The sequence below is a fragment of the Rhipicephalus microplus genome, chromosome 6 (assembly GCF_043290135.1).
Source record: "Rhipicephalus microplus isolate Deutch F79 chromosome 6, USDA_Rmic, whole genome shotgun sequence".
Lineage (NCBI taxonomy): Eukaryota > Metazoa > Arthropoda > Arachnida > Ixodida > Ixodidae > Rhipicephalus > Rhipicephalus microplus.
In genome coordinates this window covers 204324210-204350757 of record NC_134705.1, presented here as the reverse complement: position 1 = coordinate 204350757, position 26548 = coordinate 204324210, and the positions used below count along the sequence as shown (strand labels likewise).

The 26548-nt window shown below is 47.0% G+C and overlaps 1 protein-coding gene across 3 annotated transcripts in view; it reads right to left on the bottom strand.

Annotated features, from left to right (window-relative positions):
• Positions 1 to 4002: 4002 nt before the first annotated feature.
• Reph (Regulator of eph expression) overlaps positions 4003 to 26548 on the bottom strand; it is a 194153-nt gene continuing 171607 nt past the window's right edge. For all 3 annotated transcript variants that reach the window (XM_037418334.2, XM_037418335.2, XM_075867628.1), the window contains one exon: positions 4003 to 6030. In XM_037418334.2, coding sequence (XP_037274231.2) covers positions 6010 to 6030 — 21 coding nt within the window. In that variant the 3' untranslated portion in view covers positions 4003 to 6009. The remainder of the gene's footprint in view (positions 6031 to 26548) is intronic.

The window sequence follows — 26548 nt, the reverse complement described above, 5'->3', positions numbered from 1 at the left end:
TAAGGAGATAAAACGAAAAATACACTGCCCTGCAACATCGACACTAGTGCTACGTGTTCGGTGTGATAAATTCCACAAATACCCTCCTGAGTGACGATGCCCTAGTAGCGATGACGTGTACGATCCGAGTGTTCTTATCGTGGCGCCGACTGGCACCGAAGTGCAGAAACGCACTCGCTCGTCCACGGTAGGGCTAGCGCACGCTGGTGGAGTCTAGCCCGGCCGTGGCTCGTCGCGTCTGATTTTCATCACAACGGTTTGAATGATTTCGTGAAATTATCAAAATAAAAACCACCTTTAAAAGAATGGCGAAAGAGCATGATTAAACGTATGCTTGTCGGTCAGCATGCCAGGGAAGCGTTGTGGGTTGCAGGTGAGTTGCGGTCGTCTAGTTTGAAGCACGGAAAAAGCGCAATGAGGGTGTCTTTTTATATCACGTATGTCTTACACATCAACACGACCACAATCTATCAAAAGTGGAAGAGCGCGAAGTCAGGTATCATCGCTAGCAAGTAACATGCAGGTATCGTTGAATTTTAGTTCATCTGTAGACTTTGCGTCCACGTAAAAGTGATAATACCGTGTTAACCACGAAAGGCTGGATAGGTGGGGCCATCTGGAGGCGCAGAAAAGAACCTGACGAGCAGGAAACGCATTTTATTTTTCCGCTGATGCTAATTCGCGGTAGCTATATTGCATTGACCCCTCTGCGTATACCTGAATGCTTTGAACGCCAAAAGACACCAATATAGCTAACTGAGACACAAGAGCGAACATGGCTGGAGCGTGCATCCTCGGGCACCTCTGAAGTGCTGCTTGGAACGGCGTCAATTTCGGGATTACTGTTCTGCAAAAGGTCGATCGAAGCAAAAATAATTCGCGACGTCTCGAATCACGGGGATTCCAAGCTCCAGACTATCGTATTGAACCCTAGTCGACACTTTGTACGGCGACGACAGCAATGCAAGTGACAAGGCATGACTGAACATGTCCGCCTAGCAGACGAAATGTTCGTGGAGGAGCTGAGCATGACGTCACTCTTTTCTGTGGAGAAGTGGTCAGCTGTGGCAGTGGTGACCGCGAGGTAGCGCTACTGCTGCTGCTCGCAGTGCTAAAAATGGCGGGATTGCTGGCCGTTTTAGAATAGTGCTAAATCACAGTAATATAAATCAATGAAAGTGACTGTTATTCTTCCCTCAGTTGCGTTTTAGGTCGCGAATCGCTGCTACGGTGTCTATAGCTACTCGCTGACGTAATAATTTTGGCATGAGTAAATTTGATGTCAGTGCTCCTTTTAATGCACGAGAGAACCCAATGCTGAAAAATATTGGTAGTGGCCATGAAGAAATCTGAAGTCACTATATTAGGAATCGAAGCTGAACCAGTAGACTTCTTTGACGAAAGCTTTGTTAGAAAACCATCACTGTCGTTGAGTAAAAAAAAAATCACAGCATATCCACGGAGTGAATGATGATGGGTGGGGCGAAGCTTCGGAAGGTTTTATCGGTAAACGGTGAATCGCCCGTCTATTTAGTGAACAATCCAAGTACCGCCATCTCGCATCTTTTCATCATACATTTATCATATATAAGTACCGCCATCTTGCGGACATTCCAAGAACTAAACGAGAGGTGGCTGCCTACAACTACATACATTGAGAACGCGCGACCCACAGCTTATTAAGGAACTTCGCCCCTAAAATGAATTAGACTACATGCGCATGTGTTGAGGCCCGTGTTGTTGCCGGCTGTCCAGAAGCGTTCAATTTCGTCATTGGAAGTTTCCAGCCGTGCTACAGTTTTTTGTTGCGTTTTTATGTTTTCTGCAAACGGTCATGCAGCCATCGCATGCAAAGATGGGTATATTAGTCGTCTTGGCATTGAGCGTTTGCGAATTCGGTAGCACCAGTATGTGTATACTTTCTGCCCTTCGTCCTCGTCTTCTCGCGCCCATATCGACGAATCCAGGAACGATGTTTTTCCGTGGCGGTCCATGAATTCACCTTCGCATAGTCTACATGGCATTGAGGCAAGACATCAAAAGGACGCATCTGCGCATCCTCCCACGATGGCAGCACTGCTGGCGCCATCGTGGGATGAATGAGCAGCCTTGATCTTTCACTTGAATACCGCAGTGATTAGGCAAGTACAGGAATGGGGTATTGACACGATTTCGGAACATCACAGGAGGGACACTTTTTGTTTCCTTGGTATACAGCTCCAACGCTTTCCACACAACGGAGTCAGACAACCCGTATAAATGAAGGTTTTCGTCGCTGAGCCTCTGCAGGCGAACTCCAATGCAACGGACATTATCCCAACGAGTCCAGATTGGCGTCAATGGACGTTGTTCACCTGCACCACAAGCAGATGACAGATTTGCTGTTAGTACGTTGCCAGTGCATCTTCCCGTGACATCACGCTGCTCTGACACATCACTGAGACGCCACCCACTCGGTACCGAAGCTGCTGTTTTATGGTAGCGGTATTATAAATATATTCCATGTACTCCAGACATTATACGACACCAGTACTTTATTTTAGGGCAAGAATTCGACAAATTTAAAAATTCATGCTTGTACACCTTTAACGGCGAAGCTGTTCCGAGTGAAAAACCCGTGCAGAACGTCCGCTGCTCCCCTGTCAAGTGTTTGCCTCAAAAACAAGCAGCTGTGCCGTGTACGAATATAACTGATGAGCGAAGCTCCTTGGAAATGAGACGCAACCGATTATGCGCCTGATCTCGCTTTCATGACGGCGGTAGGGTCGGTAGAGCCTCTTCTGCGCTCGGTGACGGGAACGAGTGAGCGAGCCATCTGTTTTGCTCGGTGCGCTTGTCCGGCACAGTGAGCTTGGAGCCCCACCGCTCCAGTCGACTAACAATGAAGCCGTCTTCGGCCTGCGATCTCCAGAAGCGTTTCCCAAGATTCCTTTTGAGCATAATGTGCGAACTGCGACACCCGGCGAAGCTAACGGACAAGCAAGCATCTCTAAAACATCGTGTGCGCCTATAACGTTACACGTGTTGCGAGAACTGTTACTCAACTTTGAAAAGACCAGGCTCAAAATATTGACATTTAAAAAAATGTTCCACCAAATAGCACAGCAACAAGTTTTTACAACACTATTAAACTAGGTGGAGCAATGAAAGTTTATTTTGGGCCGTAGTGTTCTATGATCTAATTCCTGCAACAAGCTGCCGACATGTGAGCCGTGACATAAACGGACATTAAAATTTCGAAGGTTGTATTGCAATCACAAATTTACGTGGTGCCACTCCGACGAACTGAAGAGATCCACAGAGGGAGCTCGACAACTGCACAGACGTCAAGGTGTCCGTAGTGCTTCCTCGATAACTTATCAGCTTACGAAGGAGATTGCTATACTGAAACAGAAGTTGAAAGAGGTAGGTTAAATAGAGCTTGCAGTTGGGGTAGTAAATACGGCTTCATGAAGTAAATAGGCGCATCCCTGTACTCACTCATTTATACGCACATATACTAGAGACGGAGAGCTTCCTAATATTAACTAGAGGGCGCTCTGGCGCTTCGATCGTCCTAGAGTTACTGGATATGCTACCGTACATACAGTAACTCTAGATCGTTCAGCTGCCATGAGAATAATGGATAGTGCAAGGATTTCCCTGACGAACGCACTTGTGGCTCTGTGTGTTGCGTTTTTGGTTGTTTCGAATAAAAAACCGGGCCGCTGTGACCTTCGTGAGCCGATATGAATTGGTGAGCCTAAGGTGGTGAAGCGCAACTGCTTCACTTTTCCCGTTTTGAGGCAAAGCGTATTCGGGCCACGCAGAGCCAAACGGAAAAACGAAGATTAAACAAACCAATGTACTGCCCGCCCATCACTTCCATGTTGACTGAAACGTACGAAACTCGTAGGTGTTGAACATGTGCCCACTACTACGGCGGGCCTCGTGGCACACTAAAATATCACAGCGCAGCTGTGGGCAGACGTTTCCACCCGATAAGCAGACAGAGACAGCTGGTCATGTTTCTCAGACATTTAATGCCTCACAAAAGAGTGGGAAGGGGGGGGGGGGGGTAAAGTGGCTGGTGATACAATACATGGGGGACAGGTATTTCCCACTTCGGTATGATACACGTTGTTCCTTTCACGTGTGTATATATAGCGATTTATTTATAGTATTTATATTCATACACAAAAAATCAAAGTCCACACCAGGTAGTCTCGCAATCATTTTTTTTTCTTCGAGAAACAGCTTGTGCTTGGTAGCGGCTTTTTTTTTTTCGAAGTCAAAAGTAAAGACAGATACACAGGACTTGATTCCCATACTGTTCAGGAATCGATCAGGCAAGAATCTACAGCTTCACGACGCATTCTATCTCGCTTTTCTTTGGCCGAAACAAACCTAAGCACATTAAGCACGTTCCGGACCATGATCTTCCAGCTCTTGGCCATCACAACTTTTGGTCCGCACGCTGGCAACAGAGACTGTTGCTTCCAACCTCACGCATATCTCCTGCATTCAAACACTCGGTGTGTCTTCCTACCGTTTTTTTTTCTTTAACCCCGCTAGATTTGAGGATTGTGCCGGGCAGAGAGCAGCCTTGCCTTGGCAACGGAGGCATCCTGAGTTTCGAAGGCAAGAAAAGGTACATATTGAAGTCAAACACCAACAGCAAAAAAGTGCCCCGCTCCAAGCACTTGAAGAGGGGCTGAAAGGCCAAGCATCCATCACACTGCGGTAAAAGGCTTTTTTTTTCTTTGTCACTGACGTCACAAAACAGAACAGAAAAATAGACATGGTCAATGAACGAACAGCTTCTACACACTTGCTAAGACGATTCGCTTCCAGACTGGAACAATGGAGGCGGCACAACGCTGCACACCAATCCAGCCAGTCCAGAATAAAACAGTCCATAATGGCGGTTCGTCTCCAAGGTGTGGGGATAAGGGAAACATGGGGTAAATGACAAACCAAAGTTCGCCTAACGAGCCTACAACGAAAAAAGTACATCATCCATGAAGGCAACGAAAAGGTACAGTGCGGGAGAGACGACAGACTGAGGAGGGGATTCCCTATTGCGTCCTAGTGACGCGTCCCACGCCCAATGACTCTTTCTCAGCATCCATCTTGGTAGACTGCACAGCTGTCTCCTGCCTAGAGCAGACCGCCAGTCTCAACCACTCACAGAAAGCCGTCGTGCCAGGACCAGATGAAAAACAGCCTCACCTCGCCTGTAGATGACGTCATCGCACCCGCGGCACAGGCTCTCTTCTCCATCATAGCCATCAAACTCGGGCTCCTGTATCTCACAGCGGCACTCGCACATCTTGTGGACCTTTCCTTCTCCGTTTTCTTATGGAACCCCAGGATCCCACCTTCTCTCAACTTGATCATCTTCATCAACACCCTCAAACATCATCATCTTAGCAGACACAAAGCAAGAGGAGAAGGCAAAATGGAAGGTTGAGAGAAATAAAGAACTATGAACAATGCTTCACGTCAACGTCCGAGACATACAGATAGGAGACATTATAAGAAAAACTGAATAGACAGTCAATAAAAGGAAAAAAAAACGCCAACAACAACAATAACAAAAACCAAGAGAGACGAAACAAAAACTAACTTATGTTTGCACTTTGTTGAAGTCCATAGTAAAAAATTGTCCTAAGCTTTTGTATTTTTTTGTCGTCAATGTTTGCGTACGTGTTTTGTATGAGTTTCGTGTGTTTGTGTGTGTGTGCGTGTGTGCGGGCGCGTGTGTGTGTGCGCGTGTTTGTGCGTGCACTTTTGTCCCGTGGTCGAACCGGCACTGGTTTCATCCGCGCTGATATCCCGCAGGGTCTCACATAAAGATCTTCATCGTCGAACTTTCTCTTTTCCTTTGTAGTTTTTCTTTCTTTTCTGTTTCCCTGACAGTGCGTCCAAAGAAACACATTCAACACAGTTGTCGTCTGGCTCCTCCCAAGCTCTCTGTTATGCTGCTTTGGTAAGACGCACATACGTCGTTCCTGGCTCCGAAGGCTTTCACAACAGCTTCACCCTGATCTGTTAGAAAAAAAAAGAAGCGACAAGAGAGAGTTAGCACGTATAACCATGAGGTTTTACTAAACCAAGATTACAAAAATGGAGTAGCCAATATGACAGTGTTTGTACACCGACATAAAACAGCACGCAAATGAGCCTTCTTGAAACATTTCTGTAGCTGACGTTCGCAGGCCCTACATTAGTAAGGACGGGGTACACATGAACAAAATGGCAGCTTATGGAACCCACGTCCAGAAGCACAGTTCATTAAAATACGTTTAAAAAACAGCCTCGAAAAGTCAAAGAAAATTATAAATGCCAATTTTACATAAAGCATTTAGCTTCGCTCCAAAAATATTAAACTGTTTGAAGAGTTTAAAACGCACAAATGTAACGTAAGAATTATTAGCTTACATGAACTTTGGTGCGTTACAATAATGCCCGCATAACGTAGTCACAGTTTAGCAGTGCATATTGCTGATTTATATACCATCGTGAATCATCTTAACAAAATTGCCTGATTGACTTGAAATGGAGCTTTGTTGTGTATGTATAATTCAGTTTATATTCGCACTCAAAGTAACATTTTAGAACACAGGGTAATTATTATGGGACATGTGCATACTGAACAAACTGTGGTGAGCTTCTTTGGATGTAATCATTTGGAGGAACTACTGGCATTCCAGTGATTTCTGTTGTCTTTCATATTGAGAGAGGATCCAAAAGCAACAACTTTTTATAAAAAAGCGAAAAGATAACAGTGCCCATTCCATCTCTGTAGTACGTCTTAACTCTCCAAATGTAAAGAGCTGTTTATCAAGGTTGTTGAGCTACAAACACTTTCAAGAACTTATACAGGTATACTGGCGCGGCTTAATTGTGCTTTGACGATTCCTCAGCGCACTCGGCAACAAAGAAAAAGATTTTTTAAAGTCCTTATCGATAACACTGCTACACCTTTTTTTTTAATGCTGCGGAAGCAAAACCAAACCAAGAAGCGTGATAACAAGGCACCACTACCGGGAGGACCAATGCTGGCAACATGTGAGGCAACGAAATGCGCGAAAATGTCACAAAAAATCATGAACGCCACACGTTTGCACCCTCGACGGCGTTGCTTGGCAGCGAAACTAAACAAATAGTCATGGACAAAGCTGTACAAAAGCTGGGGACGCCACAGAGCGATTCATTTTTATTAGATTTTCTGTGAAAACGACCTATGCCAAGGTAGAAGAGCCTATATCAATCCTGCACCTACGGTAAATCAAGCCCTTCAGCAGGCCCAAGCATTGCAGTGCCCAGCTATTATCACTCGTTTAAGCTCGTTTAAGAAGCCGGCGTTCTTTGGCGTGCTCCGCGGGAGGCGTATCGGCCAATGCTATCTCCGGACCTTCTCGGTTCGCGCTTGATCGCTCTTTCGTGCGGCGACCTGTCAAGCTTCGAGGCCGCTTAAACGCGAAGGCGCCGCTGCCCCCGAGGGACCTGCCTAACCAGCTGAGGAGTGGTGGGAGCGAAGAGATGAGTCGGCCTCCACCGAGAAATGTGCGCCCCCCAGAAGTTCAGCGTTACGGCACGAGAAATCACTTCAGCAGCGATGGTTTTGCAAAATAACGACGCCGACGACGTTTCCAGTCGCAGATAGACTAAAGAAAACTCTATGCCTGCCCGACATGCCTTCAACATGTCGTCAACGCTACACAAATTAGCAACAATTCCAACATCCGAGCCTTCCTGCTGTAGACAGGAGCGACGACTCCCTCTTCATACGGAATCAACCTGAAGGTCATGAGACGGAGAAGGAAAGTTTTATTAAATGCGAAGCATTTCTATCTATCTATCTATCTATCTATCTATCTATCTATCTATCTATCTATCTATCTATCTATCTATCTATCTATCTATCTATCTATCTATCTATCTATCTGCCTAAGACTTTCAGCTCTCCTGGCCGTTTCCATAATGGGCTCTGTACCAAAATTGGTATGGCATATCATGACTGCATGACGAGCATAAGTGACTAGTGATAACACGTATGTCATGAATGATTTACATGTCATGGTGTTGCTGCTCATGCGGTGGTTTCATTCACATGACATACTATTGCAAAACTGGTATGATATAATATAACTAACGCCACGCTCATGGTGCGCTTGCGGTCGTTTCGCTAGCTTCACATATGCCAAATTTCGTATTACGTGACGTGAATTAATGACGATGGTATATGACGGCTGCAAACATAATGCGTGTCATGTACGAACATGACTACATACAATGCTCATGATGCACTCGCAGCCGTTACACCAGCTTCCCATATACGAAATTTGGCATTACGTAACGTGAATGGATGACGAAAAAAAATGGCACGTCTAAATATGATCATGACATGCGTGTCATGCAAAATACGACTACTTGCTACGCTCATAGCGCGCTCACGGCCATTTCGCTAGCTTCACATATAGCAAACTAGGTATTACGTGACCGGAATAGACGACGAACACAAATACCAGTGGCAAGCATGATAATCATAACAAGGAGTCGTGTACGCCATAATTTACCAGTAGTGGTGCAAGTATTGCAAACGTTAGTGGTGCCGTCGTCACACAACTATAAACATACTTGCATCTTATTTAGATCCGCGAGTGCGCATAATATTTCTGGTTGTATTTAGTGTGTTCTACGTCCGTCCACCTCGTAACGTTGAGCTCCACCTCCATATCCACCTCCCTCATTCGCGCTTCACATATCATCGATTCCCACTGTACGTGGGATCTGGCTTTTTTTCTTTTTTTCAACAGAGGAGTTTGGAGCACGCAGGCTTCTGGGCCCCCTTCCCGCTGCGCTCAAGCGTTCATTTGGTGGTGCTCTTCGATGCTGGCAGCCCGGCCGGCAGCCATTGTCTGCTCAACCGGGTCCTCTGAACTCAGTACGGTCTCCCACGGGATCCCGACGGACGTATTTTAACAGAGGCGAAATGCTAGAGGCCAGACCATTCGGATTTAGGCTTAAAAACGCCATATGTTTGAAATTTTTAGAGCGGCGTCCCTCATAACCATATTCTGGTTTTCAGGCTCAAAATCCTAAAAATTGTTGTCATTAGCCTAGCACGAAATGCGCAAGCACGGAACATGCTAGTTTGCACACAACGCAGGATCCGCTTTCTGTACGCTGTAAGAGTGGAGCTAAAATAGGTGCAAAAATCCTCTACAGTGTTCTGCACATACAGAATGTGTCGAAGCCACAGGCACGTCCCAGCTTCGCAGCAGAATATTAGAAGCATGGGGAACGATAGTTGCATAATAATAATAATAATAATAATAATAATAATAATAATAATAATAATAATAATAATAGCTGAGCTTTAACACTTCAAAACCACGATATAATCAGAGACGCCGTAGTGTTCAGACCATGCGGTGTTTTTACCGCGGGCCTCGAGTCCCTGCGCCTCAAGCGTCTTCCCCACCACGGCCGGTATTCGATGTCGCTACCTGAATGCTATTCAATGAGGTCCAAATATAAAGCGAAGTAAGAACGCATCAGCGAGACGGGTGACCATAGCCGTGCCGGAACAAAATGAAACGGGAGACCCTCCGGCGCACACACGCATACATTTGCCAAGCAGCAAGAGCGTGCAGCGCTGCTAGGGGCACCGATTTTATCGTTACGGCGTTTTCGGCCGCTTTGCGGCGCTCATTAAGTCGTAACCACTCGGCCTCGGAAATGTGGCGAGCGTCCAATGCACACTGCCATGGCGGGAATGCACGCCTCGTGCGCATTTCATTATTCTGTAGCACCCCACTATCACCCCCATTATTGTGCCTGTTAGTTTTATTATTATCGCCATCATCATTTGCTGCATGGGTAACTAATGACACAAAAAAAGTCCTGTCAGCACTCAGGCGGGGATGTAAGCTATCGCAGTGCACCAGTTCTTATTCGTTCTCATTTCTAATACAAATGCGTTCCATATAGCTGCTGATTATACGGGTTTATTTACCTTGTTCACAAGACGACTGTCTCATCAGTGTACACAATCTGTTTTTGATTTGTATTGCCACACTCCTTTGCCAAGCTTTATCGCCCCGTTGCACGTGTGAGTGTTGTTCGAAGCGCGCCGATGAACCAAGAATCTTTCGATGCGATTACGAGCACAACGCGAACACTACACATTGTTCTAGGAACTACGTGACTGCTACCGATAACGCTGGAATATTTGAGGCACACGTGTAATTGCCGACCCGCATCACCGCTTCTCAGTTGATCGACGGCCGACTCTCATTTCGCCGCTATCCGTGCCAGTGTGTAACTGTATTCTGTGTTTCTGTTCACCGGCTACAAGTACGGCTACAAGTTTCATCTTGGACCTACAGTCCACTTCCATCGTCGACGTCACGACCCTGTGACGGTATTATGAGCACAAAACGTCCTGTAAACACACGGCAGTACTTTCGGGACGCTGAAGCTTGTCTATAGAAGCAGCTCTTCAGTTTTATGGGCGAAGTTCCTCATGGCGTGGCTTGTGCGTCCCCCGTTGTCGTTGTGCGTAACCGCCGGGGGCGCATCGCCGAGAGAGCGAGTATGTGCCATAGGGGAAGGAGAGAGACAATCGCGCGACTACGATCACGATAGAGAGATGCGATATGGCGGTACTTGGAGTGTTCCCTAGATGGGCGGACGGACGGACGAGCAGACAAACAATCAACGGACGCACGCACAGACAGAAGCAAGAAGGAACGGACGGACGGACGAGCAGTTCAACTCGTTCAACTCGAAGCACCCATGAGCACAATCTAACTCCAATTTTTGCGCGCACTAATCCTTTTAAGCACTCCTTCTTTCCCCGCACAATCGAGCAGTGGAATAGATTGCCTGTTGATGTGTTTTCGGCGCGTGATGTGTCGGATTTTGAAAAACGTGTACTTTCTGCAATATTTTAAACATTCACTGTGCCGCTATGTTTCTTTGTGTACTGCTATCTTTTTTTTGTTTGTTTCTTCACACTTGTTGGACTGTTTTCAGAATTGTGTACCAATTTACCATGCGGATTGATGCTTACTATGTAATTAATCCCTGCCCACCTGCTTGGTCCTCGGACTGCAGTATGTCTTAAATAAAATAAACAATCAACGGACGCACGCACAGACAGAAGCAAGAAGGAACGGACGGACGGAAGGGCAGACTGCCTGACAGACGCTTCGCCCCACTTATCATTGACTCCGTGGATATGTGATTTTTTTTTCCTTTTTGTCTCCCAGCCTCCTTCATCTTGTTGATTAAAATGTAAAGCCCCCATCATCATTATTATTGAAGGCGTGAGACGCAGATAATTTCACACTTTATACCACTACGAGCACACAAAGCAGCCTTCAGCGTCCCGTTTTTCTCAAGCATTCATGCGGATTCTAGCGCCTGACAAAGAGCGGCAACGCGAGAGCGAGTACGCATCGTAGATGCAAACACACCAAGCGAATGCGGAGAGAGCAGGCTTAAAACTGCCACCACGAGGGTCCTTGCATGCTCGCGACAGATGACCCTCTCAAGTATATGCTACGTAGTCTATACTTGTATACAGAGGGGAATCAGACTGGAAATTTCACAAAACAAAAAACAAAGCCCGCGTTAGAAATTTATAACGACATTGCTAGCACGCACAAATTTGCAAGCAATGCACGATACAGTAGCAGAAATAATATCACTATGTAAGGATTCCCCGCGACACACTAAGCACTGTTATCACGAGAATGCCACTCAAGTGAGCCTCACATGTGCACCGATAAGAAATAAACGAAGAGCATGGTGATTTCCAAAGCCATGTTAATCCTTGCATACGTTCGTTACACGACATCCGGATATTTCGCATTATGTTAATTCTTTTTTGTGTGTGTGCCTAAACACGCATGAAGAGCAGTAGATCGTCCAGTAGAAGGCTTCATTGCGCTGTTATAAAACGAGATTTCTTGCCGAACTGGTCACGCAACGAATGGCTCATCGCACTTGGCTCTGACAGTTATACAATGTGTCCCCCGTGTGGGCATTTGTAACATCGCACTCGGTGTGAGCAGCACCACGAGAGCGCCTGGCGCCAATTCGGCTGCTCCTGCGATGACGCGTCGCTCCACCTTGCTTGCTTTCACCTTCACACCTTTTTTTTTCCAAGGAATTTCATGCCATTAGTTTGCCTTACTGGAGAAAAATTACCAGTTTGGGTATCGATCCCAAGCGGCAGTTGATCACAGCAGGGCAAAACAAGGGCGAGTGTGAAAGCAAGCTGAGGCGATGCGCACTCGCGGGAGCAGCCAGCGCTCATAACTCGAAAACGTGTCACGATCGGCGCCAATGCACAATCTTTCACAAAGCTTCCCCGTGTGCTCCCATTGTGTAGCTCATACTGAGCGCAATTGTACTGGAGCCGAAAATGGCCCGCTGAGACTGCCAAACGATTAAAAGTAGTAAATGCCAACACGGATATGAACAAGCAATAAGAAAAAAAAATGGCCCTGTATCTGCGTATTTCACTGGAAATGTCGTTGAAAGATGATAGTCTTGCGTCTGGCGAGAATGAACAAAACGTCATTTGACTTTCTGCGCGAGAAAATCGGTGAATTGTATTCGGGAGGCGCTGAGTTCCTCGATGCGTGCAGCGAAGACGAACGAGCGCACCGAGGCCCGTGAGACATGAGCGCTATCTGGCAATTATCTTCGAAAACGAAGGATGGCGTGCGCACCTATCGCGGAGGCGATGAGGTGTAGAACGCAAAGCGACGGGTAGGTGCCACAAACATGTCGTGGTAGCAAAGCGTTGGCAACAGTTGCTTTATTGTGCATAGCGTTGCATTCTCAGCGCATGCAGCGTGATAAACGCTACGGTCCTTAGAATTATTTATGTATGCCTTCTGTAGAATAAAGCGACACCACAGAATATTAAGGTGTTGCTATGGTGCCTCAAATATGCACAATAATTGCTCTTTAATTGACATTCGCACAAGTATGAAAGCTGAAATTTGATCGAAATTGGTTGGATCAGACAGACAGACCAAAATTTTCGCGTCAAAGTACCCCAAGAAAGACTATCGTCTTTAAAAAATCAAAAGGGTTTTTGGTCAGCTAGCCCCGTCAAGGCATTTTTTGTTTACGCGAAAGGGCAGGCGAGCAGCTTGTAGAGCATGGAGTGCACATAATCTCCAGGCGTGCTTAGTGTAGGCGCCCGCCATGAGATGGCGACAGGTCTCCCGACATCGGGACGCGCACGCTTCTCGGAGAGGAACGTCCAAGCCAATCCAAACGAATCGGTGCATCAGCCGGCGCGTCAACCGGCGCGAGTGAGAAGCATGAAATCGATTCCAACAAAATGTATCATGTCCGGCGCACCAAGGCGGCTAGAAGAGAACAGATATGTCAAACTAGTTTCGTTTACCGCGCCACGCGAAAGACGTGTGATAGTAGAGAAGTGCCGACGGAACGGGGAAAATCACGAATGCGATGCTCGGGCAGTGTGAGCGTTGATAACATGAATTCCGGCGCAATTTCTCATTTAAACGCCGAGGCCTGTCAACACATTTGCTCTGACCTTGGGTAATAGCATCTTTTAACTGATTGTGTACGAAAGCTACAACACAATAGCAAGTAGCATCCACAGCACAACAAAATCTGCAGAATTGACTCACTTCAGTAGATTCAGTAACTTCTTTCCGTTTGTTTTTTCTATGCGAGAGGTAACGAGCAGCACATTGGGAGCAAGTAATATGAAAGCCGCGTGGACGCCTTTTGTGAATCCTAACTGGATTCATTATATTGAAATAGACTTACGCAGCGCAGCACGAAATAGAGGCGCCCTCTGGGCGGGAAACTGTTGGTTCATTAACGGAGCATAACCACCGGTAAACTAGCGAGCAGGAAACAGTCGACGAAAGCTGCTCTTTTTTTCCTAGCGTACCTCTGGGTGATAGCGATTGTAACGAATGATAACCATCTTACATCTTTCATGTGAATAGCCCCGCCGCCGCGGTGGTCTAGTGGCTAAGGTACTCGGCTGCTGACCCGCAGGTCGCGGGTTCGAATCCCGGCTGCGGCGGCTGCATTTCCGATGGAGGCGGAAATGTTGTAGGCCCGTGTGCACAGATTTGGGTGCACGTTAAAGAACCCCAGGTGGTCGAAATTTCCGGAGCCCTCCACTACGGCGTCTCTCATAATCATATGGTGGTTTTGGGACGTTAAACCCCACATATCAATCAATCAATCTTTCATGTGAATAAGGTCCCATGAGTAGATCACATCTCAGCGATCAGCACGAAACGCAAAACATGCTTCTTTCGAAGAAAGACGACAGCTGGCGAATGAATTTCAAGGTAAAAACTATTAGAAGTACAGCAATGAGAAAAACTCAAGTGATTTGGTCTCAAAAAAAAAAAAAGCGCAGCGCGACGATGTGAGATGCCCAATAACGCATTGCTGACTGGCTAAAATTGCTCTCGCACGTATGTGAGCAAACCCTTCTGGTATTTGCGCACTGCGGCTTCTGCTTGGCTAACACACACAGGACAGTTCCCGCATAACCGATCGGTTTTATTGAAAAAAAACCCTATCATGTGCAGCAGCAGCTAGCTGTCTTCGCTCGCCTTATTAGACCCTTTCACTGTTTACAAACACAGGCCCTCGACGACATCCGGTTTTGTCCACCGATGTGCCTGAATAACATCAGTGGACAACAAGAGCTTTAGAAAATAACCCGCTGATTTTCTAGTTTCCTTCTCTTATTTGACAAAATGTATTCAAATAGAGGTTCTTTTGAGCTACATAAAAATTATAAAAGATTCCCTTGTAGTTTACGCACGTTCCTTTTGTGTGAAAAACGAGACTTTCCCTTGAAAAGAACTGTAAAACGTGCTTTCAGTTTTGACGTGAAGAACTGGCAAATGAGGTGACCGGAAGTGTTTAGAGGTACTACGGTTGTGACCTTGAAACCATCTATACACAATCAGCTATTGACTGCTGCAAAGAGCACAGGCATGTCCTTGGCTACACAGTTTAGCAGCAACAGGTTTTTACACAATTGTGCAGGGACGCAATAAACGGTAACTTATCACAAAGAGAGACGCTTTGAACTGCCTTATGTCTCAGCGCTAAATGGAGATCAGCGAACGCAGCAAAAGTACTCTCAGCCTCCGATAGGGTAACAATGTCATTAAAGCCAGCCCGTCTAAGAGCATATGCCGCCGCGTGACCTCGTGAGCCAGGAGTTGATTACGCGAGAGCAGCGACTGGGGTCGCCTCGGTGGCAATCGCTTCGGATCTTTCTGCCACGCGGCTATATCACGACGAGAAGCAGCAAAAGAGGCAAAAGGGTGAAGCATCGTGAAGCCGCATCGTGCTCCTGCCATCATCTCTTGAGGTGTAGACGATGATTTTAAGCAGCAGTAGGCGACGTCACTACAAGCACGTCAGTGTGTGTGTGTGTCGATGGCACCTACCACTGTAGACAAACATGAAATAGGTCGACAATAGGTTGCAGAATCGAAACCAAAACTGGCTGTAGATATGCAGTTAAATTACTCCGAACGCTCAGAGGCGCGGAAATACCTTTAGCGCGCAAATTAAACGCGCTCTTCGTCCACGCAAGCACGCTGACCGACATTGGTTTATTTACAAGTTGACTGACATTTAATTATGCATAGATTAAGAGTGGGCATGGACGCACAACCAAAATGTGGCACTCACGATTCTTGTTCATCATTGCGCAGCTTCTTGGTTTCGCTGGATTTGCCGACTGCACGGACGGCGCCGCGTCCACGGACTCGACTGATGGTGGTTTCGACAAGGGATCTTCAGGCAACGCCCCTGGCTGGTGTATTCATGGCGCACAACCACAGTTGCTGAGGACCGATAGCGATGCCATGTACAATTTCCCACAGTTCACCTTTCCCCGGAGTGTCACAGCCACAGCAACATCGACAACACGCCTACCGGACCCTTTAAAAGCCCATCTAACGGATCTTATCGCCAGTGGGCATGGACGCACAACCAAAATGTGGCACTCACGATTCTTGTTCATCATTGCGCAGCTTCTTGGTTTCGCTGGATTTGCCGACTGCACGGACGGCGCCGCGTCCACGGACTCGACTGATGGTGGTTTCGACAAGGGATCTTCAGGCAACGCCCCTGGCTGGTGTATTCATGGCGCACAACCACAGTTGCTGAGGACCGATAGCGATGCCATGTACAATTTCCCACAGTTCACCTTTCCCCGGAGTGTCACAGCCACAGCAACATCGACAACACGCCTACCGGACCCTTTAAAAGCCCATCTAACGGATCTTATCGCCAGTGGGCATGGACGCACAACCAAAATGTGGCACTCACGATTCTTGTTCATCATTGCGCAGGTTAGTTGCAGTTCATTACCACCTCTTAAATCTTTACGATCGGACAACCGATTCGTCGTTGTGCTTCCATGCCCCAGCGTCCTGCTTGAACCTTTCTGTGCCTTGTTTTTGGCGTTGTGCGGAGACGTCGAGCAAAATCCCGGTCCTACTGATGAAATACTTAAAATGGTGAAAGAAACAAATGCTCGATGCATTCGAATTGAGGCAAACCAAAGCAACATTGCGCAAGCAATAGACGACCTTAAAGCTGCCCACACTTCTTTGGTGTCCACTGTATCGGGCATTAATGAGCGCTTGCAGTCAGTGGAACAACAAAGAGCTTGTTTCGAGGGATTTCAGGGAGACGTCTGCCGCACACGTGAATGTGTAACTACAATGCAAAAAGAACTAACCACATTGCGCGCTAGACTTGAAGATGCTGAAGATCGTTCTAGGCGGGACAACCTGCTGTTCTTTGGCATTGCAGATGATCCTCTGGAAAACTGGGAGCGATCATCAGCAAAAATTATCGCGCTTGCATCGGATAAACTACAGCTGCAGCTTTCGTCAGATAGTATTGTACGTGCCCATAGGTTGGGACGATACAAAGCAGGGAGTAACAGACCCATTATTGCTAAGTTTGCTGCGGACAAAAGTAAAGATTTAGTTTTCTCAAAGCGCTCTCTGCTTTCTGGAACTGAACTAAGTATAAAGCAAGACTATTCACTCGCTACGCGCACTGCCCGGAAAAAACTGAGTGAGTTCAGCAAAACGCTTAACATAACCACTAAGTTAACCCACAACAAACTTCTCGCAGGTGGTAAGTGCTATATTTACGATCCAGGCGAAGACAGTGTGCATGAGCGTGTTCGCGAAGAACCTTCAGACAATATGTGTAAGCCTACGTCCACTTCCCACTCTTGTCAGAATGCCCCTCTCTCGCCTAGGTTAACGCGCTCTAGTAGAACGCAAGCCACAAAAAAATAGGATACCGCGAGGGGTGGTGCCGTTTTGTTTCCTATACCTGTTCTGTATACCAACATCCGAAGCCTTAGTAATAAAAAAGAGAGTCTCAGTGCTCTAATCAACGATTCGGAAGCAGATGTTGTTATATTAAGTGAAACTTGGTTGTCAAACGAAATAAAAAACAACGAGCTGTTTTATTGCAACAAAAAGTTTGTTGTTTACCGACGTGACCGTGACGAGAGGATTGGTGGTGGTGTTTTGATTGCTGTAAATGAAACCTTCGAGAGTTTCCTAATTTCAACTGTGAGTAGCTTGGAAATAATTTGGTGCTGTTTAACAATCAACTTCAAGAAAATAATTTTTGGTGCCTGTTATCGTCCTCCAAGTTGTGCCAGTGGTTTTTCTGAGGCGTTTCATGACTCGGTGAATGAAATCACTGTCAAGTTTCCTGCTGTGCCCGTCTTTCTTGCTGGTGATTTCAATTTTCCACATATTCAGTGGTCAGAACCTTACCTGTCCTCCATTTCATCATCCGCGGAAGCTATCGCTTTTATTCATGCATGCCTGGACTTTAATCTGTCTCAGTTGGTAACTCGGCCAACACGTGTAACGCCCACCACAGCGTCATTACTTGACCTGATACTAACATCAGTTCCTGATATCGCTTCTTCTGTAACACACACCCCTGGCTTAAGCGATCATGACATACTTCACTTTACCATTAGCCTTCCTGCACCAAACCCACGTAGACAGTTGAAACAGATAAGAGACTACAGCAAAGCAGACTTTGAAGCTATAAACTCCAGTCTCTGCTCTTTTCTCGATGAATTTCTTTTAGATTATTCTCACAAACCCGTTGAAATACTATGGCAGTCATTCAAAGTAAAGGTTGCTGAACTAACAGCCCAACATGTCCCTCTAAGAACTATATACAGCAATTCTAACGCACCTTGGTATTCTAGGCACCTTAAAAGGTTGTCGAATAAAAAATCACGGCTGTTTCGTGCCGCGAAACGATTACAAAGCGCCGAACGCTGGTCTGTCTATAAAACGGCAGCTAAGTCCTACAATGACGCTCTCAATAGTGCCAAACACCATTTCTTTCACTTCACACTACCAGCACTGTTGCAAGCTAATCCAAAACAGTTTTGGAACACATTTAAGCCGAAAGAGGACTCAACTATTTGCCTTGTTGATGAACTCGGTAATCCAGTCCCAAAAGATCACTGTGCTTCGTTACTGAATGAAACGTTCGCTTCTTCTTTCTCCGACTTCATCATTAACAATCGTCCATGCATACAGAATCTTGACTGTCTTCCTATGGATCCCATTACCTTTAATACAACCGGCATTGCGACACTAATTGATAAGCTAAAGCGATCATCGTCATGTGGAGTTGACTCAATTAACTCTAAATTTCTTCAGAATACTAAGGAATACAGTTCCATTATCTTAGGCTACCTCTTTACTAAATCGCTCCAAGATAACTGTCTACCTAAAGACTGGAAAACCGCTAAGGTGATCCCACTCCATAAATCTGGTGAAAGACATAACCCCCGTAATTATCGTCCTATTTCTCTCACATCGGTCCCTTGCAAACTAATGGAGCATATAATTTACTCAAACCTCGTTAAACATTTGGAATCAAATAACTTCTTTCATAACTCTCAGCATGGTTTCCGCAAATTTTTTTCTTGCGAAACACAACTAATACTATTTACTAATGATCTCCACGCTGCACTTGACTCAGGTACGACTATTAATTGTATTTTCCTAGATTTCGCCAAAGCCTTTGACAAGGTTAACCATGAACTGCTCCTACTAAAATTACATTGCTTGAGCATAGACCCGTTATTACTTGACTGGATAAAAGAATTTCTTTCTAACCGCACACAGTTTGTTTGTACTAACGATATTAATTCCTCTGAAGTGCCCGTGCGTTCAGGCATACCTCAAGGTTCTGTTTTAGGCCCACTACTATTTTTAATTTATATTAATGACTTGCCTAATAACATATCCTCCCCCATTTGCCTCTTCGCTGACGATTGTGTCATTTACCGTAAAATTACTGATCATAACGACAACGAAACCTTACAATCAGACCTAAACAACATTTTACATTGGTGTAACCTTTGGAAAATGGAACTTAACATTACTAAATGTAAAGCAATGAGAGTTTCACGTAACCACACATCTATCGATAACTATTCATACAGCCTGAACGCAACCCCTCTTGAATATGTCCGATCTTATAAGTATCTTGGTGTTCACATTACTAACTCGCTATCATGGTCCGACCACATTAATCACGTCACATCCAAGTCTAATCGCATGCTCGGTTACTTAAAACGAAACTTTCCTGTTGCGCCGACTTTTTTAAAGAAACAGCTGTACATCACCTACATCCGTCCTCTACTGGAGTACGCCGCATGTGTATGGGATCCCGGCCATATAACACTCGTTAACAAATTAGAGGCAATCCAAAACCGGTCGTCACGTTTCATTCTTTGCAGCTATAATCGAACATCTAGTGTAACTGCCATGAAGGTCAGGCTTAATCTCCCTCCACTTGTCATGCGCAGATAAATCGCTCGCCTTTGCGCGTTCCAAAAAATATACTATCACAATCACGTTCTAAAATCGCGCTTATTGCAGCCTGCATCTTTCATATCATCCCGCATAGATCACCTCCACAAAGTGCATATCCCTCGAAGTAACACCGTCACCTTTTCCCAGTCTTTCCTTCCTAACACATGTCGCGACTGGAATCTTCTGTCAACATCAACCGCCAGTATTACTGAACCTGACGCGTTCCGTCAGGCCTTGACATCTTCCATGTAAAATGCATTACATGTCGCGCACGCGATAGTACCTCATTGTATTCGTAACTTGTATTTCACACCGCATTTTTTTGTCGTTTTCTTATTATTGAATCTTTTGCACCTTTTGTGCGTTGGCTGGCTTCTTACGTGTATGTTTTGCTTTTTGCCCGTTTCGCTTTTGCCTCTTTTTGTTTGTTGTGCTTTTGCCCGTTTCGCTTTTGCTCGTTTTCTTATTGAATCTTTTGTACTTTTTGTGCGTTGGCTGACTTATTAAGTGTATGTTTTGCTTTTTGCCCCTCCCCTCTACAATGCTGTAAAGCCCTGAGGGTAAAATAAAGAAAGAAAGAAAGAAAGAAAGATGAAAAGAATCGCGCACTACGGCAACCCCATCGTACACGCTTACTCATTCTTCGTATGCGCACTAGAAGAAAAGGTGCGCTCGCGCAGCCTCTAAAGATTCACCTGAGTCGCAGGCTGTTCGAATCCACATCCTGGCAAAGCGAAGACGCCCTAGGGATGTCAGTTGCGACACGCTCACAGTCGTACGCGGACGTGGTACGGACAAGCGAATGACGACTTCAATACGAGCTTTTTCTTCGATGCGCTCACTCGCGACCTGGACCTACGGCTGCGCGCGTAGTCAGATGTTGGCTGATTGATGACAACCAGCAAGTGCCAGCAAAAAGCATACCTTGAGCAGTATATAGGAAATTGTGCTTTCCTACAATGCCTCCATTAATACGAGCTACTAGCACGACCTAGTCTTTCGCGGTCTACCTCACTATCATTCAGGATAGTCGAAAATTCACTTGGTTTTTATGGTTGATAACGGTGCACAGTGAAGAGCTCATAGTTAAAGATGGCACGCTGTTCGCATACTGCATTTTAGGTAAAGCCAAAAACCCCGCAAATTGTATTTTCATAGAATATACATCCAACTGATTACACCAGGTAATTACATCCAGCAATAATTTCTCCCAACAGCGCACCGTAAATTTTATAATTCTCGTTGTTGTGATCGGCCCCCATGTCTGGGCGCCGCTTGGACGCGTGGAATGGTTCCGGCTTCGCAGCGCGTCCTGAGACGTCCAGAATCGGCAACAACACAGCAGTAGTACTGCGAATTCCTTAGAGTCGTCGGCTCGTCTTGCCAAAAGCCCTTTGGGCACGCACGACCGACGGATTACCGAGGGGGGGCTGTTCGCTGTCTGGGCTGCCTAGAAGGAGTGGTCATTGCTTGGGTCGTCAACATTCAGCGGACAATGAGCCGAGCGCTTTGTATCCATCTTCGGGGACATTCCTCACGTTCCATGGCGCCTTTCCCGAGCGATGTCTCCTCGAAGAGTCATCTCGGCGCGTACGACTCCCCGTTCTCGCACTGTGCCAGTGGTGTCGTGTATTGTGTGTGTTACACCCTCGCCGGGCAGCGAACTGGGCGGGCCTCTCCTCCCTTCCTGGGTTGGAAAGGAGGCGGTGTGACTTTCTCCCTTCGGGGGCATAAAAACGCGAGCGCAAGACGCTCGGAGAGAGAGCTTCCTTCCATCATCTAGTATGATGCTTACTCCATGTAACACGCTACCTTCAACATCATGTAATATAGTGTAAATAAATCGTTCAAGTTATCAGCTCCGGCTCCTCGGCCCGTCTTCGCCCTGACCCTTGGATGGCTCCGGGCCCGACAAATTCCCCCAGTCACGACGGTGGATGGCAGCGGTGGGATGATCTGCGCAGGAATTCGACTCCGGCTTGGTGAGTGCACGACCTTTTCTCCTTGAGAGTTGCCAGGCTTAAATTAGTTCTTCCTGGTAACAAGAGTGTTGGAAGCCTGTTCACGGGAACCTTGCTTCAACGCTTTCCCTTGAGAAACTTGTCGGCAGAAAAGTAGCGGCCATGGCTTGGAGAAAGTTGCACAGATCGGACCTAGACGTGATATGCGGGGAATTCGGGATTGATTGCGGGAAACATCTTAAAAAGGCGGAAGTCATCAGGGCTATGGAGGCAAGCAGAGATGACGAGGAGATCGTGGAGTTGTGGGAGGATATAAAAAAAAAAAGGGAAGATCAGGAGCGCGAGCGCGAGCGCCAAAGGGAAGAGCGCCATAAAGAAGAGCAGGAACGCGAGCGCGAGCGCAAGCACGAACTGGAGAAAAAGCGCCTAGACTTAGAAATAGCTCGGGCAACTACCTCAGGAGGCGCAACACTCAATGCTCCAGTAAGTAAGGCACCAAAAATAAAAGACCTCCTGAATCCTTTTAAGATGGGAGAGGATATCGGGTTATTTTTGGTCAATTTTGAGAGAAGTTGCGAAGGCAAGTTTGAGCGTGAGTTATGGGCACAAATGCTCTTGACCGTGCTTCCATGCGAGGCAGCGGATGTACTGGCTCGTTTACCGCGAGAGGAGGCGAATGACTACGATATTGTAAAGCGTGCGCTACTAAAGAGGTATCGACTGTCTGCTGAAGCTTTCCGACGACGTTTCAGAAATAGTAGCAAACGTAGCAGTGAATCATTTGCCGATTTTGCATACAGTCTGAGGTGCAATCTCACTGAGTGGCTTAAGGGCGAGGGAGCTTTTGGAGACCATGACAAGGTAGTCGAGTTGATTTGCACGGAGCAATTCCTGAACGTTCTAAGTGACGAAGCACGCTTATGGGTATTAGATCAGCCCGGGGAAAAGAATTTGGAGCGCACCGCAGAACTGGCTGAAGAGTACACCATGAGGCGTGAGGAAATAAGAGAGCGCAACAAACCCACAAAGAAACCGTACCGTGAGAATTTTAAGCAGTCTGAGCGCAACAGTTATGCCCCTATTGCACCAGGAGGGACGAATGAAAAAGACACGCACGGGGAATCGACCATGAGTGGACGCGCTGGCAAAGAGAAAGAACAGGATAAGAATCGCGACAGAGCATTTGAGGCAAAGAAACCCATTGTGTGCTATCGATGTAATGAACCGGGGCACTTAGCAGTGGGTTGCCGTAAGGAAAAACTCGTTTTCTCCCTTTTTAACCATACTGATGAGAACATGAGGTTACTTGAACCGTACTTAAGAGAGATGACTGTCAATGGGCAAAATTGCCGGGTTCTACGCGATTCCGCGGCCACTATGGATGTAATACACCCATCTTACGTGCCCGCGGATGGGTTCACCGGAGACTGCGCGTGGATCAGACAGGTAGCGCAGGAAGACAGTGTGTGTCTGCCAGTGGCCAAAGTCCTCATCAAGGGTCCCTTCGGAGAACTGGAAACAGAGGCTGCCGTGTCACAAAGTTTGCCGAAGCAGTACGGTTACCTTTTTTCTAACCACTCGGAGGACCTGTTAAGAAAGAAAGGTCTGAGCTTTGGAGAACACACTGTACATGCTCTAACGCGGTCTAAGGCAAAGGAGATCGCAAAGGAGCTCGGCAGTTCCCAAAATAGAGAGGCACAGGGCCCCGACGAAACAAGGGCAGACGCGAATCAGGAGAACGTCCCGAGCGATGGCGAAAGCAGCTTTAAGAGTTCCAGTGAGGCCAGCGAGGAAGTTAACCTTCTTTCCGTGCCACCTTGCATGGGCGGGTTCTTGGAGCTATCGAAAGTAAGTCCGGAGGTTATCGCTGCGGAACAGGCCGAGGATAAAACGCTGCAAAAGTTGAGCGATATGGTGGAGGAGGGGTTGGCGCGGAAGAACGTCTTTTTGCACCGCCGCGCCGGAATTTTGTACCGTCAGTACAAAGACTCGAAGGGGGTGCACTATGATCAATTAGTGGTTCCACAGAAATATCGAGCCAAAGTACTGGAGCTGTGTCACGGTGGCGGGTGGTCGGGCCATCTTGGCAAAAAGAAAACGAAGACTCGTCTACTTAGGGAGTTTTATTGGCCCAATTGTTTCAAGGATACCGAGAGGTATGTGCAATCCTGCGATGTGTGCCAAAGAATAGGCAAAGCACACGACCAGCAGAAAGCGCCCTTAAAGTTGGTGCCACTCATTAGTGAACCTTTCCGCCGCCTTGTCGTGGACGTTGTGGGCCCCCTGCCTGTGACAAAGTCAGGGTACCGCTACATCTTAACCTTGATATGTCCTGCCACAAAATTCCCGGAGGCGGTTCCCTTGAAGGAGCAGTCATCTGTAGAAATAGTGGATGCTTTGCTTTCAGTGTTTTCGAGAGTAGGCTTCCCGTCAGAGTTACAGAGCGACCAGGGCAGTGTGTTTACTAGCGCACTAACTACCACATTCTTGGAGAGGTGTGGCATTAGGATAATACACAGTTCCGTCAGACACCCTCAGAGCAATTCAGTAGAAGCATGGCACTCGGTTCTCAAAAGGGTCTTACGGGCATTGTGCTACGAGAATCGGAAAGATTGGGAAGCATGCTTGCCAGCCACCATGTTTGCCCTGAGGTCTGTGCCGCACGAGGCCACCGGCTTTAGTCCCGCTGAGCTAGTATATGGGAGATCTCTAAGGACCCCACTTCGCATGCTGCGAGAATCTTGGGAAGGGAGAGGTGAGGATCCCACTGTGATCGAGTATGTGTTGGGCTTACTCGGGCGACTTCAGACCTGCAGAGAACTCGTTGAGGCGAACATGACAATAGCGCAGCTTAAAGCAAAACGTCTGTACGATAAGAACGCACGTCAACGTTCGTTTTCAGAAGGAGATCAGGTGATGCTTTTAGCATCATCTAAAGCGAACAAGCTCGCGGTTCAGTGGGAGGGCCCTGCGAAGGTTATGCAGAAGTTGTCGGACACCAATTATGTGGTCAAACTACCGGGAAGGCGGAAAGAGGTAAAGATTTACCATTCAAACTTGATGAAACCTTACCACCAGCGGTCAGCAGTAGTTCAACTCGCGCTTAACGTTCCGGAAGAATTAGAGACAGATTTTCCTTTTCCCGGGCAGGCTTCTAATTCTCAGTCCCTCGACATCTTGCTAGACACGGTCACCAGTAACTCGAATTTGAATGCAGAACAGAAAAGAGAACTGGAGAACCTACTGCGCGAGTTTGAGGGAGCTTTCGTCGACAGGCCAGGAAGAACCGATTTAGTTGAGCACGACATTGAACTAACTTCTAGGGAACCCATTCTTTCACGGCCTTATCGCGTGTCACCCAGGCAAAGGGAAATTCTCGCACGCGAGATTCAAAGAATGTTGGAAATTGGTGTCATCGTCCCGTCGGAGAGTGAGTACACCTCCCCTCTAATACTGGTGGAAGCACCCGGGAAGGAACCGAGACCCTGCATCGATTATCGGAAACTGAATGCTGTCACGCGAGACCAGCTGTACCCTATTCCCAACGTAGAGGAGAGAGTGGAAACTGTCAGCAGGGCTCAGTACGTCTCCACGCTAGACCTCACACGCGGCTACTGGCAGGTGCCTATGACCGAACGAGCCAGTAAATACGCAGCGTTTATCTCCCCCTTGGGCACTTTCCGACCCCTGGTCATGAGTTTTGGGCTCAAAAACGCGCCCTTTTGCTTTTCACGGCTCATGGATCGTGTGCTGGCGGGAGCAGAGAACTACGCTGTTCCTTATCTAGATGACATTGCAGTGTTTTCGGACAGCTGGGAAAAACACCTGAGCCACTTGCGGGACGTCTTGACGCGCTTAAGGAACGCGGGCCTCACTGTTAAAGCAGAAAAGTGTCAATTGGGACAGGCGGAAGTAGAGTATCTAGGGCACATTGTTGGGCGAGGATGCCGGCGGCCCCACGAGGTAAAACTTGCCGCCATCGAGAACTATCCCCGACCTGTCACTAAAACTGATATCAGGGCCTTTCTAGGCCTCACTGGATATTACCAACACTATATCCCCAACTATTCACAGATCGCCAGTCCTCTGACCGACAGTTTAAGGAAGGGAGAGCCCGTTAAGGTCCAGTGGGACGAGTTAAGGGAAAGTTCGTTCCAGGCTTTGAAAGCAGCACTGACGTCTCAACCGATTTTACGAGCTCCGGATTATAACCGACCTTTTGTACTTCAGTGCGACGCTAGTGAAAGGGGTCTTGGGGCTGTTCTGAGTCAGCGAGATGAAAGTAGAGAGGAGCACCCCGTGCTTTTCATTAGTCGTAAGCTTTCAACACGTGAGGAGGCTTATAGCACCTCAGAGAAAGAGTGTGCATGCTTAGTATGGGCTATTCACAAGCTTCGGTGCTACTTGGCCGGCTCGCCCTTTCTTGTCGAGACAGATCACTGTCCCTTGTCATGGCTTCGGAATATGTCGCCTAAAAATGGCCGCCTACTGAGATGGAGTTTGGCACTGCAAGAACATAATTTTGAGATCCGCTACAAAAAGGGGCGGGATAATGGAAATGCCGATGCTCTCAGCCGAGGCTTCCTGTGATAAGGAGCAAGCGCATTCCGATTGAGTTACGACAGCCAGTGTTTTTATTTTGTTATGTCATTCCGTGTATCTTTT